This window comes from Aspergillus costaricaensis (genome assembly GCF_003184835.1).
Source record: "Aspergillus costaricaensis CBS 115574 unplaced genomic scaffold BO79scaffold_37, whole genome shotgun sequence".
Lineage (NCBI taxonomy): Eukaryota > Fungi > Ascomycota > Eurotiomycetes > Eurotiales > Aspergillaceae > Aspergillus > Aspergillus costaricensis.
The window spans coordinates 124,443-137,823 of record NW_020291837.1 but is presented as its reverse complement, the minus strand read 5'-3'; the positions used below and the strand labels follow the sequence as shown (position 1 = coordinate 137,823).

At 51.1% G+C, this 13,381-nt stretch overlaps 6 protein-coding genes across 6 annotated transcripts; 3 read left to right on the top strand and 3 right to left on the bottom strand.

Moving 5' to 3' along the window:
- Positions 1-342: 342 nt before the first annotated feature.
- Positions 343-1,676, top strand: BO79DRAFT_274456 (uncharacterized protein; the record flags this gene model as incomplete). Its single annotated transcript, XM_025687606.1, has 3 exons — positions 343-969; positions 1,061-1,228; positions 1,281-1,676. Exons 1-3 carry the CDS (start codon positions 475-477, stop codon positions 1,674-1,676), a joined length of 1,059 nt encoding a protein of 352 aa, XP_025535601.1. The 5' UTR covers positions 343-474.
- An 18-nt stretch (positions 1,677-1,694) lies between these two features.
- On the bottom strand, positions 1,695-3,982 carry BO79DRAFT_211161 (flavin-binding monooxygenase-like protein). Its single transcript, XM_025682966.1, has 2 exons — positions 3,687-3,982; positions 1,695-3,536 (listed from the first exon to the last, which is right to left on the bottom strand). Exons 1-2 carry the CDS (start codon positions 3,736-3,738, stop codon positions 1,789-1,791), a joined length of 1,800 nt encoding a protein of 599 aa, XP_025535600.1. The 5' UTR covers positions 3,739-3,982; the 3' UTR covers positions 1,695-1,788.
- Positions 3,983-5,454: 1,472 nt separating this feature from the next.
- On the top strand, positions 5,455-6,877 carry BO79DRAFT_202124 (uncharacterized protein; the record flags this gene model as incomplete). The annotated part of the gene is made up of 5 exons (XM_025681635.1): positions 5,455-5,598; positions 5,669-5,895; positions 5,955-6,189; positions 6,277-6,390; positions 6,455-6,877. 5 exons carry the CDS (start codon positions 5,455-5,457, stop codon positions 6,875-6,877), a joined length of 1,143 nt encoding a protein of 380 aa, XP_025535599.1.
- Positions 6,878-6,958: 81 nt separating this feature from the next.
- BO79DRAFT_202122 (putative MFS lactose permease) lies at positions 6,959-9,064 on the bottom strand. Its single transcript, XM_025681634.1, has 6 exons — positions 8,855-9,064; positions 8,588-8,801; positions 8,171-8,520; positions 7,885-8,107; positions 7,398-7,825; positions 6,959-7,324 (listed from the first exon to the last, which is right to left on the bottom strand). The coding sequence occupies exons 1-6, from the start codon at positions 8,999-9,001 to the stop codon at positions 7,079-7,081; spliced, it is 1,608 nt and encodes a 535-aa protein (XP_025535598.1). The 5' UTR covers positions 9,002-9,064; the 3' UTR covers positions 6,959-7,078.
- Positions 9,065-9,960: 896 nt separating this feature from the next.
- BO79DRAFT_202120 (uncharacterized protein) lies at positions 9,961-10,691 on the bottom strand (the record flags this gene model as incomplete). Its single annotated transcript, XM_025681633.1, has 2 exons — positions 10,649-10,691; positions 9,961-10,588 (listed from the first exon to the last, which is right to left on the bottom strand). Exon 2 carries the CDS (start codon positions 10,504-10,506, stop codon positions 9,961-9,963), a length of 546 nt encoding a protein of 181 aa, XP_025535597.1. The 5' UTR covers positions 10,507-10,588; positions 10,649-10,691.
- Positions 10,692-12,356: 1,665 nt separating this feature from the next.
- On the top strand, positions 12,357-12,983 carry BO79DRAFT_258957 (uncharacterized protein; the record flags this gene model as incomplete). The annotated part of the gene is made up of 3 exons (XM_025686342.1): positions 12,357-12,472; positions 12,538-12,857; positions 12,913-12,983. 3 exons carry the CDS (start codon positions 12,357-12,359, stop codon positions 12,981-12,983), a joined length of 507 nt encoding a protein of 168 aa, XP_025535596.1.
- Between the last annotated feature and the right edge of the window lie 398 nt (positions 12,984-13,381).

The following is a 13,381-nucleotide window of genomic DNA, read 5'->3' as shown; positions in this document are numbered from 1 at the left end:
CGTTATTGTATTTGATTGACCAGCTACTCTGGACGGCGAGTTTGTATTGATTTGACTGTGACTTATTTTGACGGGACAGGTTGGGACCGGATTGTTGATTGTTTGCTTTGTTCGGGATGGCATCAGCGTCGGGCAGCCTGATTCATGTATACGTATGTAAGTAGAGGCGTTGGCCAGCGTGTATGGATTGGAATGTTTGTTATTTACCATCGTTTTATTCCTTTATGAGCGATGCTTGTTTCGATTTGGTCTGGCTCAGATTGATTGTGGCACATGAGCAACCTGCTATGCAAGGTCTCCGGAAACATACTACTCCGCCTGGCATCTCACCGCTGCAACGGGTGTATGAATGCCCCATGCCCATGTCCATAAAAGCTGCCACTATTGTCAATAACTATCCTGCTATTGCCAGCATCGCCAACAGACAAATTGCTGAATAGCCACATCATCCATACCACCACTAACCAACCAACCATGCATTCCCCCCTCCCCCTCCTCCTCCCTCTCCTCCTCACAACAACAATAACCCTAACCACCACCACCGCCCAATACCTCAAAGACATCAACCCCATCGCAGTCGACTACCCCGTCTACGTCGACTTCGTCCCGGACTCCACCCACCTCGCCGACCTCGAATCCCCCAAACTATCCGAAGTCAACACCACCGTCTTCGAATGGTGGTACTTCGACGCCGTCTCCTCCACTAACCCCAACGCCTCTCTCGTCCTCACCTTCTTCACCACCACCGCTACAGCCTTCCCCGCCGTCCCGCAGAACCTGTCCTCCGTCCTGCTCACCTACGTCTGGGCGACCTTGCCAAATGGCACCACTGTGTCTCAAAATATCGTCCCGATCGATGCGTCGGTGATGGGCGATCGCGATGTTAGTTCCGGGGGGTGGGAGGGCACGGGTGGTTGGGCGGGTAGGGAATCGGGGTATGAGGCGTGGGTGGGGTGGGAGGGGGGGAGGGTTAGTGGGAGGATGGTGCTTAGGGATGTGAGTATTTCTCTACAAGAGGAGATAGATGTTGGAATGCTAATGATAATGGTGGTGAGGGTAGCTCGCTCCGCCACTCCTGCCTTGCTCGACGCCTCAGCAGATGAATCGGGCGTTGGGGCTCGGTGAGGGTTTGGGATGGGTGAGTATGGTGCCGGATTCGCATGCGATGGTGGATTTGGTGGTTGATGGGGAGAAGGTGCAGTTTATGGGGTTTGGGTATCATGATAAGGTATTTCTCCTCTCCCTTTTGGTTCATTGTGTGTATGTGTCTGATGGATTAGAACTGGGGCAATCGCCCGTTTCAAAATACCGTCAAGAGTTGGTCTTGGGGCCATGTGCATATCGGACAGTATGCGTTGGTGTGGTTGCAGTATACGCCTCGGGTGGGAGGGGATAATAACAACACCACGCCGATTGTGAGCGCCTATCTGGCCCGTGATGGGAAGGTCGTGCAGTCGGGCTGCCGTAACAGCCTTATCAATATCTATGAGAACATGACGGCGAGTAGCTACGGTGTGGATGTGGAGGTGGACGGTGTGGTGCTGATGATACGCGGAACAGTGGAAGTGGCTGGTGATGGGAAGAACTATTTCCGGTGGAATGGGGTAGTTTCGGGGACAGTGGAGGGCCAGAAACTGGATGGGGGAGTAGCTGTGTTTGAAGGGTTCAGGTTGTAGTAGTAGTAGTAGTAGTTTCAACCATAGTTTCAACAAGTTGTAGCTGAAATGGACACATTCGACTTGTCTATTTACAAGGTACCAGTACAATAGTAGCTAACTATGGAGATGATCATTTCAACCACTCCTCCACCAATCCCCGATAATCCTCCATCCCATACGGCTCCAACCACTTCAAACTGCCCTTCCGTCGCCAATCCAGTCCCATATCCTGCAACAACAGATCGATATACGGCAGCGTGTCAAACACGAAGTCGGGATTTCTCTTCCCAAATCCCCCTGGACACCGATACTTCCCGAACTGCGTGTGCAGCGCCATCTCCCACACCACATCCCCATCCACTTCATCCTCCATCAACCCCTTCTTCACCTCCACCGGACACGTCTCCCTCGCCTTCACCCCAATCCCATCCCCCATAAACGCTGCCACCCACAGTGCCTGCACCTGCGCAATCAGCGGCGTATTCACCGTCATCGTCGTCCCCAGCACCGCCACCGACCTCTCCTTCATAAACGCCGCCGGCACCATGAATCTGACCAACCGGAACGGATGCTTCGCAGTAGCGGGTGCCCCAGGAGCCAAGTCTTGATAATCCTCCTTCCCATTAACACCGACACTCAAACTCTCACGCAGCTTCGGGAACCGCGTTAGAATCTCCTGATCCGCCCTCTTCACCATCGGCGTACTCAAGTAATCCTCCGCCCACGGGAATCCCAACTCTCTCTCAATGCCCGCGGGTCTGAACTCCATATTGGGTTGGGCTTTCCACCCAGTAGCACAAATCAACCCCTCACTCTGAACAACCTCCCCGGACTTACCCAAGTGAATACCTCCATCTTCAGTAAGTTCCACAATATCATCAATCACCAACCGTACCTTCTTCTCCCGAACAAGGGAGTAGAAATCATCCTCATAGTTCAGAATACTCAGTCCACTAGCAACCCAAAAGCAACTGTACCACGGCTTCAACTTCTTCGTCTCCTCATGGCCGTCGTAGTTGTTTAATGTCAACAGGTCGTTCTCCAGCACCGCCCAGTACGCATTCACGATCTTCCGGCCGAGCCAGGTACCATGCAGAAACTTCCGAATACGTGAACACCCGTCCGCGTCGCCCCAGATACACGGCGAGAACCAGGTCAACAGGCGCGTGGTGAGGAGCTTCTCGAACCATTTCTTCAAGGGGGTAACGTACATCGGAGTCATCCACACCGGCCCGTGGCCTGTTGAGCGGATGATCCATGTGACGTTGGCGCCGGACGTGGCGGCGGCGTGCACGGCGTCCCAGGCGGATTTGGTACCGCCGTAGATGGTTACCTTTTTGTCCTTTTGGAAGAGGGTGGCTTGGTGGGGGAGGAGAGTGCCGGTGTGGGTGATGATGTGGGGGTAGGTTTCTTGTCCTGGGATGTGAGGGAGGAAGGGCTCGGAAGTCATTCCTGTTGCTAGCAACAGCTTCTTTGTGTGGATTATCTTCCTTTGGACTTCGTCCGGGGAGGAAGAGAAGGGGGAGGTGCTGGTGGTGAGTGTCCAACCCCCGTCATTATCGTCGACGTGCTCGACGACTTCCACCTTCGTCTCGAGGCGGATCAGGTCCCGGATGTTAAAGTGGTCCACGTAGGCATTGAGGTACTTGTGTACCACGTGTCCCGGGATATGTTCGCCTTTCTTCACGCCGAAGGTGGCGCTGTCCATGGGGAAGTCACTGTATTCGTAGGTGCCCAGCATGTTGTTGGTCTTGAGGCCCTGGTAGAGCCGGTGGGCTGCCCAGACGCCGCCGACGGTGGTGGCGCTGTCCAGCAGGAGGATGCGGGCGGTGGGGTGCACCTCGTGGTAGGTTTTGAGGGCGGAGAGACCAGACCATCCTTTTGCCAGAGTGTGTTAGTGTTGTGTGGTAGGAGGGTGAGGATGGGTAGATGGAGTGGCATTGACATTGGGGGAAGGGAATGAGACGGGAAGGGGTATGCAAGGGATAGACGGAAGGATGAAAGGATGGAAAGGCGAGTGGAAAATACCTGCTCCGACAATAACGAGATCGACGGATTCCATTTCCACAGACGACTCCATAGTGGATGGATGACGAATCCGTAGGTTGGAAAATGGAGTGGATTGACTTGAAGGAAGAAAATTAGATAGATAGAAAGAAAGAAAGAAAGAAAGAAGAACGCTGTGAAGAGGAAGACAAAGGCAAACAAAGGAATGCCAGTCGGTGAATTAAAAATAGACAATGTACTTTGTTGCTAATGTAACACAACCGCGCTCACAAGCATTTGCTCGAGTGGAGCAGCCACAACCAGCGATTTATAGTAACACAAACACCCAAGAAAAGAATGGGGAGACCAGACGAGAAGAGAGGGGGGGGGGGGGTATGACCGTTGGAAAGCCGCCGATCGCGGGTTTTAATCCCGTCGACACTCCCTGTCTTGGCTGCATGATGGAGTGAAGGGGGACTTGGATTTACTCCGTTACTAGTGGCTGAATGACGGGATCAGTGTCTGAAAACAGAGTAGTACAGTACGGACCTACGGAGTACAGAGAGGAATTGGGCCGGAGAAAAAAAAATAAGTAGGGACTAGATTGGTCTGCAGTTGAGACGGAAGATGATAGTTAGAGTTCCGAGGAAATTGCAGAGTCCTCAACTTAAGTACGGAGGACGAGGATGGGGGTGATACAGGCGCGTTCATTTGTTGGTTTGATCGCAAGCGACGGCCGGCGCGGACACTAGTTTGGTGGTTGACAGTTAGGGTTATGAAAAGGCAGCTCCACCGGGATTTGGTCCCAATGTTCAGAGTTTGACCCGGTGATTCACTTGACAGGAATGACAGGATGTCAGCTTTGGTTGATTCCTGGATCGTCAGAACTTTGTCTTAGACTTTAGTTATACGTAGTAAATTGACTTGACTTGTCAGTCAGCTCTTCACTGCCGCCCTGCCCTGCAGCTCTATCTGATTAATGCGATAAACTCAATATTCAGATTCAATAGTTGATGCATACACCCGCATTATCGATATGTCATGCATCCTTTACATCCTGCGACTCAATTTCTGGGTCTGTGCTGATCGGCTATCCGTAAATTTGTGCCAACTTGTGCTGTTGCCAAAGTACTAACTACCGATGCCTCCGTAATCCCCGCGCTGATCTCTGTCTCTATCCGGTAATCATAGCGTTCTTCCTTCTTCATCCTCATCTTCTTCCCATCTCCACTGCCCCGTTCACACCCACACACATACACGAACTGGGCCATGGCTTTCCCCCCCGTCTCTTCCCGCGTAACGGCACACGGCCTGACCTTGTTTCTGGGCTGGGTCTAATGCTTAGTATAGTCTACTATGGCCTACCGGAAATTACAAGAACTGTTCCCCGTAGTTTCAGTATAGTCCACTGTGTGGCCCAGTCGCCTCCCTATCTTGCTTAAGTGCCACCAAACTACTGCATCGTACTTCGGGCTCTCCCCTGTCAGGAGACAGAATACACCAGGGAGGAGGAGACAAAAAAAAAAGGGAGCCAGCACGGAACCACTCGCTTGGGTCGGATGTTTTGCCGGGTGGTAAATATGAACCGTGCGTGCCGACTGTCAACTGAGGCCAGTGCCAAAATTTAGAACAGGCAGGCAGACAAACAGACAGGCAATCAGTGACTGGGATGTTTGATGACTGGGGATATATTAATATGTAGTATACCCTCTTAGTCCCTTTCTCCTGATTGTCTTGTCTTTTGTAAACAGATCCACAGGTCCACTCCTTTCCACCACCCTCTCTTGCAACTTCTGTCAGTCAGTCAGTCATGGCAGGCGACGACTTCGCTGTCGAGGCGTTCACCCTCTTAGCTATCGCCATCGTCACGATAGCCATTCGCATCGTTGCACGATGGTTCACCGCCGGCTGGAAGAACTTTATGCTCGATGATTATTTGATGCCGTTGGCGGGGGTATGTGCCTGCCTCTCCCCGCCACCATTTCCCACGCCACTCCATGCTGATAAGACTGGTTCTATGACAGGTAGTATACGGTCTCGAAACAGGCGCCGCCTACTGCGTCAGCGCATGGTGGAAAGGTCTTGCCAACAATGCCATGACGGACGCTGAGCGCGCCGCGCTCTCTCCTACTTCAGAGGAGTACCATTTGCGGGTTGGGGGGTCCAAAACGCAGGTACTGGGGTGGTCGCTGTATACCACGTTGCTGTGGCTGCTGAAGTCGTGCATGGCGGTGTTTTATTCTCGATTGACGTATGCAGCCACCACACTCAATCATCCACAAACATCACACTAACAGTTCATAATGATAGGGCCGGCCTCATCAACATGCACATCCGTATCCGCATCGCATACTTCCTCATCGGAGCCACCTACATCGCCGTCATCATCAGCATCCTCGCAGGATGTCACCCTATCCAGAAGAACTGGCAGATCAACCCTAACCCGGGGAACTACTGCCAGCCGGCTGTCTCACACATCGACGTATATGTGACGGTGGTGTTGAACGTCGCTACAGACGTGTATTTGATTTCCATCCCGACCCCTGTAAGTCCATCCTTGTACCTTGTTCTCCCCATGACAAATAGTTCCAGCCAAGACTAACTATCGACGAAATTATTTGAAATGCCTCAGATCCTGTTCAAAGCCCGTCTTCCCTGGCGCGAGAAACTCGAACTCCTTATCCTTTTCAGCGGTGGTACCTTTGTCATGGCTTGTGGTATCCTTCGCTGCGTATTGATCGTCACTGTATGTCCCCACCTCCCTTCCCTCCAAAAACAACAACCCACTAACCACCATGGTAATAAAACAGGCCGGCGCCAACGGCGCCTCCCAAGCCGGCAGCTGGGCCTGCCGCGAGACCTTCGTAGCGGTAATAATTGGCAACGCGCCAATGATCTACCCAATGTGTCGCAGACTGGCCATGCGAGCAGGGTGGTACATGTCCACTAAAGGGACGAAGGGCAGTTCACAGAGCTATCCGTTATCGGATGGAGCGGCGCATTCGGGCACGGATAATAGTAAGAATAAGAGACGCAAGTTCAAGCATCCGCTGTCGTTGCCGGATACACAGTGGAATACGGTTAGTGATGAGCAGATGATGCTCCCGCCGGGGGAGTGGGAGGTTAGTCATGCTGCGAGGGATGGGGATGGGAGTGTGGTTGTTCCTGGGAATGGAGGGGTGTATGATGGGGGGTGGAAGGGGGGGAGAGAGACGGTCGTTTCGACGGCATAATATTTTATGTTTACTACTATTTCTTTTGTGGGTTTCTTTTGTTGGGACGGGATAAAATATTATGGATATGGTATGGGTATGGTTGGTTATGATAATGGTATTCTCACACAACTTGTGCAATTGACTAAAAGGAAAGATGGTGGTAGTGGGTAGTGAGCATCGCACACCGTAGATTATATAGTTCTGGGGGATGAAGGAAGATCACTTCATCTCCTCAATCTCCGTCAGATCCTGCTTCTTCAACGACGCCTTGACCGGATTCTTCTGCTGGAAAATAGCAGTCAACTCCTCCAGCGTGCGCTTACTCGTCTCCACAAACAGGAAGTAAATGACAATCACCTCCATCGTGTCCCAGAAGATAAACAGGAAGTAATACTTCCATCCGGCCTGCGTAAACGCAATTCCAGTGACGAATGTATTGTAGAACGACGCGATGTTGACGAAGAACTAGTGTCCCCGATTAGCACCCACTCTCACACACCTATATATATTCATGTAAGAAAGAGGGATTAAAACGTACGTTGTTCATCCCCATCCCCTTCGCCCGACTCTCATACCGCAAACACTCCACCGGATACATCGCCTGATTAGGAGTCCAGCCAGCCGAATAGATAAACCCAAAGAGATAAATCATCGCGATCTGTGCGCGCGCTGCAACTGCGCTCTTGGCAATGGGCGTGCCGTCCGGTCCGTCGACCACGTTCGTTGCGTTCAATGCAGTCACTATCGCGAATAATACCACCACGATACTCGTCGACACGAGGAGCTGTGTACGTCGCCCCATTCGGTCTGTGATGAGGGCTCCTGACACGGCGCCTAGGAAGGAGACGACGTTCTGCACTCCTTGCAGCATCAGTTGCGTGTTGTTGTCTGTGATTCCGGCACCGCGGAGCATCTGCGGGTAATAGTAGCTGACGGGGCCGTTGCCGGTCCATTGGCCGAAGAGGGCTATTTTCACTCATCAGTATGTATGTTCTGAGGATTAGGAAAGGTGTGGGATAATATACCCATAATGATAACCAGCATAGACCGATACCGCACTTCCCGGGTATTGAACAATTCGCGATAATCCCACCACCGCTTATCCGATCCCGTCTGGGAGATATCCTCGATCATCTCGCGGTACTCGAGCTGCACGATGGGGGCGTTCCTGTCCCCGTCGCCGTGGTAGTCGGCGAGGACTTGCAGTGCGGCGTCGTGTTTGTCTTGGGAGATAAGCCAGCGGGGACTCTACACACCAGCACGTTAGCATACTTTCCACATTCTGGAAGAGATATAGTGGTGAGGACACACCTCAGCAACAAAAGGCACAAACACCAATACCAACCCCGAGAATACCATTTGCAACCAGATCGGGATCCGCCAACTCATCGTCCCCTCGATCTGACTCGTCCGCCACGGGATGAACGTCCCCGGGATACCGCCTCCGAACCACAACACATTGTATAGACCCGTCATGGCGCCACGGTATGCTGGATGCGCCATCTCCGATACGTATGCTGGTCCGGCTGTGGCGGAAATGGCGACGCCGAAACCAAGAATGAATCGTCCGCCCATGAATCCGCCGATGTTGTGGCAGGTTGCTTGTACGATGGTGCCGATGATGATGAAGAGGGAGCCGAGGGCCATGCCGACGCGGCGGCCTATGTTATTATTCAAGTGTTAGTGTGGTTCTGATGGGGTAGTAGACAGGCAAGGGGTGGGGTATACCCTTAAAGTCAGTAGCCGGGCCAGCTACGAACGATCCGACGATATTCCCGATGGTATAGATGGCGTAGACGATACCCGTGGACGGCGTGCCGCTGTTCGGGTCGAAGCCGAAGTAGTCTCGGTACTGGGCGTAGCTGTTGATGGAACCCATCAGGGATCCGTCGTAGCCGTTGATGCAGGAGTTGAGCATAGCGACGGCGATGCAGCAGTACAACTATTGACACACTATATTAGGAGATGATAGAGTACTAGAAAAAGAGGGCATACCTTGAGCATGCTCTTACTCCATAGCGACGGCTTCTGGAGACTCGTCGCCACAGCCAGAGCCGTGTCGCCCACCCCACCCTTGAGTTGGACATTGGGGTGGTCGGAGTCGTCGACGTGAGAGACGCTGGTGGTGGTTTTCTCAGCCATATCCACTCACTTGGTTGAGGTATTGATTAAGATATTGATGATCGGGATGAAAGTGGGAATAACACGGGGAACTCACCTCACATATATACTAATTAGTGAGTACTCAGTCGAGGCAGCCGGTGAGGCCAGGTAGAATGTATCGGATGCAACGGTAATATGGCCGAGGAGATGTGATAGGATCGGCTGATGCAGCAAGGGTACAGCCCCGTATCCAAACGGGAATAGGGAATCCGGGGTAGGTTTGCCCTGTGGTGGAAGATGAATGGTTGGAGGGCAAATTGTTGGCGGGGGAGGCTGCTAACTACTGCACTAGTCGATACCTTTGATTTGATAGACCTTTAGCCACTACGAGCCAGCTCTAATTGACTCATCTAAACTAAGCTAACCTACTTTAATGAACCTCTGATCCTGTTCATGTAAGCGTTCTCAAATACCACGGAATACGGCCCGACGTGCCGCAGGCATGGGGATCCGGGGTAGAGAAATTAAAGTCAACCCTAAGCGAGGCACTCCGCAGCGCATGACCCATACGAGAGCTCGTACGAATCTGCCAATAGGCCATTCGATAATTTGCCTGTAGCTGCAGTCTGGAATCAATCAGACCACCATTTCGCGCGAGTTATTTCTCCACTCGCCACATGGAAAACTGGAAACGAGGGCCGAATCGATTCGCCTCGGGCATCACTGCAGCCCAACCCGCACAGACCGGGTCAACTCGATCTAGCCTGTTAGTAGACCCAGACCAGACCCTTTTAGACGCAGGGTCCGAGCTAGATTCCACGTGTAATTACAGTTTACATCAATTGCTTAGTGCTGGCTTCTGTTTTTCTTGTCTGTCTGTCTGTCTATCGTGACTCATATTACACATAACAATAACATCTAGCTAGCTAGCTATACAGCTATCATACACTCACCCAAAAAGCCCAGCCCCCAAACTCCAAGAAACCAAAACAAAGAAACTATGACAGAAACTCCCCCTTCTCCTCGGGACTAACATACAAACTCAACGTATAATACCTCCCCTCAATAATCTCACTCTCCCCTACCAACCCCCCAGCAAGCACCAACCTCGAACCCCCCCGAAACGGCATCGCCACCCACATCAACCTACCCTCGCGATCCGCCCCCATCCACGCCGTCTCCGTACACGACATACTACTCCCAAACAGCAGCGGATTGAACCCATTGCACACGGCCTCGGGGATATGCAGCACGTTCTCGAGCACGATGGTATGCGTATCGAACGGGTTATCGAGGCTGCGGACGACGGGGATCTCGACGGTTCCGATACCGGCCACTTCGAGCTCGTCCATCGGGTTGAAGATGTTGTTCTTGAGGTGCGCGGTCACAGGTCGGTAGGTTGTGAAGTGGGCGCGGTCGCGCGCGTAGTGCACATTGCCTTGCACCACCATCCAGTCGTGGCAGATGCGTTGCGATGACGGGAGGTGCATCGCTTTGGTGCGTTTGCGGGGGGAGGTCGGTGGGCTGAGCGGGCGGGTGGTCATTTTGGTGCGGATTGATGGGCTGATGGGAGGGATAGAGTTGGTAAGGTGGTGTGAAGCTGTGCTGTTGCTGTGTGGGTGTGAGCTGTGATGGTGTTAGTGGGTCAATTGATCTGTTCAGGGTGTGATTTAGGAAGAGACGTACTAGTTAATTGCGTGGGTGGTGGGTGGACGGGTCAATGGGGTTATAATAGAAGTGAAAAGGGTACGAGATTGAGAAGGAGATCTCGTGAGATGCTGAGCTGAACCAGACTTGACGCGCCGAATGCGGAAGTCGGGCAATATATCGGGGCGGTGGCTGGTTGACCGCCTGCGCTAGCTGGTTTGGGTATGACGGGTTGCTATTTCGGGTAAGCGAGGTAATACGGGAGTTTGTTTCTCCGGCTGTCGCGCTCTTGCCTGAAGGGGTTAAGCGTTCTGCAGTGAGCAATAATAAATAAGTAGGGAGAAGATGGTTATAGCTGACTACTAGACTACTGTTCACTAATGTAAAGAAGGGGGATCTGCAGATTATCGCAATAGGTTTACCGCAGTTTGGGGAGACAGGATATTCTAGTCGCTTTGCCAGACCGCTATGGCCCGCTGAGGAACCTCTACATTTACAAGCCAATGGCAAATAGTGACAATTGCTCTCCACCACTGAATACGCTACGTCAAATGATATCAAATTGTTGAAGCAAGGAACAATGCAGCAAGAAGCTTGCTGCAAATGTTATTTGTGGCTCCTGAATCTTAGAAAACCTTAACCTTGAATATCCCATCATATCATTCATCATATCATCCAAAAAGCTTGAGCCTTTGACGAAGCTGATCATCACGAAATGCTAAGTTCAGTCTTCGTTAGCATGGCGCACCTGCAGTATCGATAACACCACTTTAGCTGAACAGGAAACAGGCTTACGTTCTCCTGCTAATGCGAGTCTCAAGTTTTGGCTTCTGGCAATTATCACATTTTCCTAGCCAAGGTTCTGCGAGCTGATAGTCCCAAGTGTTCCGAGGACAGGCTCTACCCTCTCGTTGTGCAGTTTCACAGCGTGTGAAACCAGCCTGGGCTAAATGTTTACATCCAAGGTGGCTGCGTACTGCAAAGGAACACATCGTGTTATTGTTTGTTGGGTGGTAGGTTCGTTGGAGGATCAAGTAACAGATATTGTAGTAGTAACAGATATTGTAGTAGCGAAGGGTGAGAGTTCAATAGCGCAGGAGGGAAGAGGGACGTTGAGAGAAGTTAACGAGTAAGAATAAGTTCAGAGTAAAAGTATGCCTGGAAGAGCCATTTTATACTATATTGATAGAATTCTTCACTTCGTTTCTAGACCTATGTTAAACCGGGAGAAGCCGTGCACCTGTGGCAAAGAGCGACAAATCTTCCGTGCTGATTGACAAGCTTAACTACACAGCCCTGATACAGAGCCTGAATCTGCAGTGATTGTCTGTTTGACACGTACGCTAATACTTCATAGTCACTGTCTGAGAAGATTCCCTACTGTTGTCTGCAATGTTGAGCGACTTTGATTGTAGCAAGCCAGATCCGAGAGTCAACTACTTATGTGAATCTAGAATCAGTATAGAAACTTACATTCTTACCGAGGCCATTCTGGGATTTTCATCTTATCAATACCAAGTGGTCAGTGAATGCGATGGTGTTATTTCTTCAAGAAGGCTTCTTTAGGGATAGCCTGTCAGTACGGTCAGTTACACGCCTACCAGAAATACCATCTCACATTCACTATCGCTTTCTTTTACTATTTCATCCCTAGTCTGATCCTTACTCCTTACAATCTACAGACATAACCCGCAACCTCTTCTGCTGTCGTATCTCAGTTGTTAGCGATCTGCTATCTCAAGGGATAATGGAACCAACAACCCCAGCTGATGCCATCACTGCTCCAGTGCCTGCACTTGACCTGATCCTCGAAGATCAATGCCGCGATTTTTCAATAGCTGATGTAACCCACATCATCGTCAAGTGAGTAGGCTATGACCTTACTCCACAAGCAGCTGAAAACATCGTCTAACCAACCTCATCGTAAGACTTCCGTTGGGGATACTGAACTCGATCATGGAATCTTGTGCCGTGAGCAACAATCCAAACCAACCACAGCTCTTCAGGGAATTCATCGGAAAGGCAATATCGAAAGCATTCTTTGGTGAGGAGCAGCGACTACAGTGTATGAAGTCTAAGCAGATCAGGAACGTGGAGTACGTTGGATACAGGAACTTCCGGAGAACAGAAACTCCCATAAATTCTCCTCAAGTCATCGTGGTGGCTCTCTTGGAACCTGTTCCCGGCCAGAACTTGAAGGCGGTTTGGAAGCCTGCCCCAGAACTCACACCTGCAAAAATTCGAGAGCGTGAGTATCTGGCGCCGTGATATTGAATATATATGCTAACAGTGTGATTGAGCAGGGGCTAGAATAAGGGCTATGGAGAATTCTGTCAGAGAACAGTACAGGAGATGGGGACTACACATGGACTGATCTCTGTGGAAGTTCTAGTCCTTGCGGATCTTCGTAGTCAAGCTGCGCTTCAGTAGAACGCGAATCATGAACACACATTTTTCTATCGAGCAGATAGTGAAGGGGCGTATGATGGAAAGCTAGCTTAGCACTTGGTGCCGTAATTTGACTTCTACTATAACTATCGAGCCCATTGCCCGTAATGTACATCTCAGATACAATTGGCTTTTGAGTGAAACTCGTGTAGCACCAGGCCGTTGGGGTTTGCCCTACGATATACAACAGTAACTTATACAGTTATGATATTAAATTTAGAAACCGGCCTAAGACAGTGCAAGACGTAGCTCAATATATCACGTTACAAGGCGACGTGAGCCGGCGTGACCATGGCAGGGTACAGCATCCTTCCTCGTAAGGCG

What these genes read in the sequence shown, in the direction of transcription:
- BO79DRAFT_211161 (XM_025682966.1), bottom strand. Translation starts at nt 3,738, where the DNA reads ATGGAGTCGTCTGTGGAAATGGAATCCGTCGATCTCGTTATTGTCGGA. An exon ending in TCTCGTTATTGTCGGAGCAG is followed by an intron (nt 3,537 to 3,686) that starts GTATTTTCCACT and finishes CTCTGGCAAAAG; the next exon opens with GATGGTCTGGTCTCTCCGCC.
- BO79DRAFT_202122 (XM_025681634.1), bottom strand. Translation starts at nt 9,001, where the DNA reads ATGGCTGAGAAAACCACCACCAGCGTCTCTCACGTCGACGACTCCGAC. An exon ending in TTGTGCCTTTTGTTGCTGAG is followed by an intron (nt 8,108 to 8,170) that starts GTGTGTCCTCAC and finishes GCTGGTGTGTAG; the next exon opens with AGTCCCCGCTGGCTTATCTC. An exon ending in AGGGGATGGGGATGAACAAC is followed by an intron (nt 7,325 to 7,397) that starts GTACGTTTTAAT and finishes CGGGGACACTAG; the next exon opens with TTCTTCGTCAACATCGCGTC.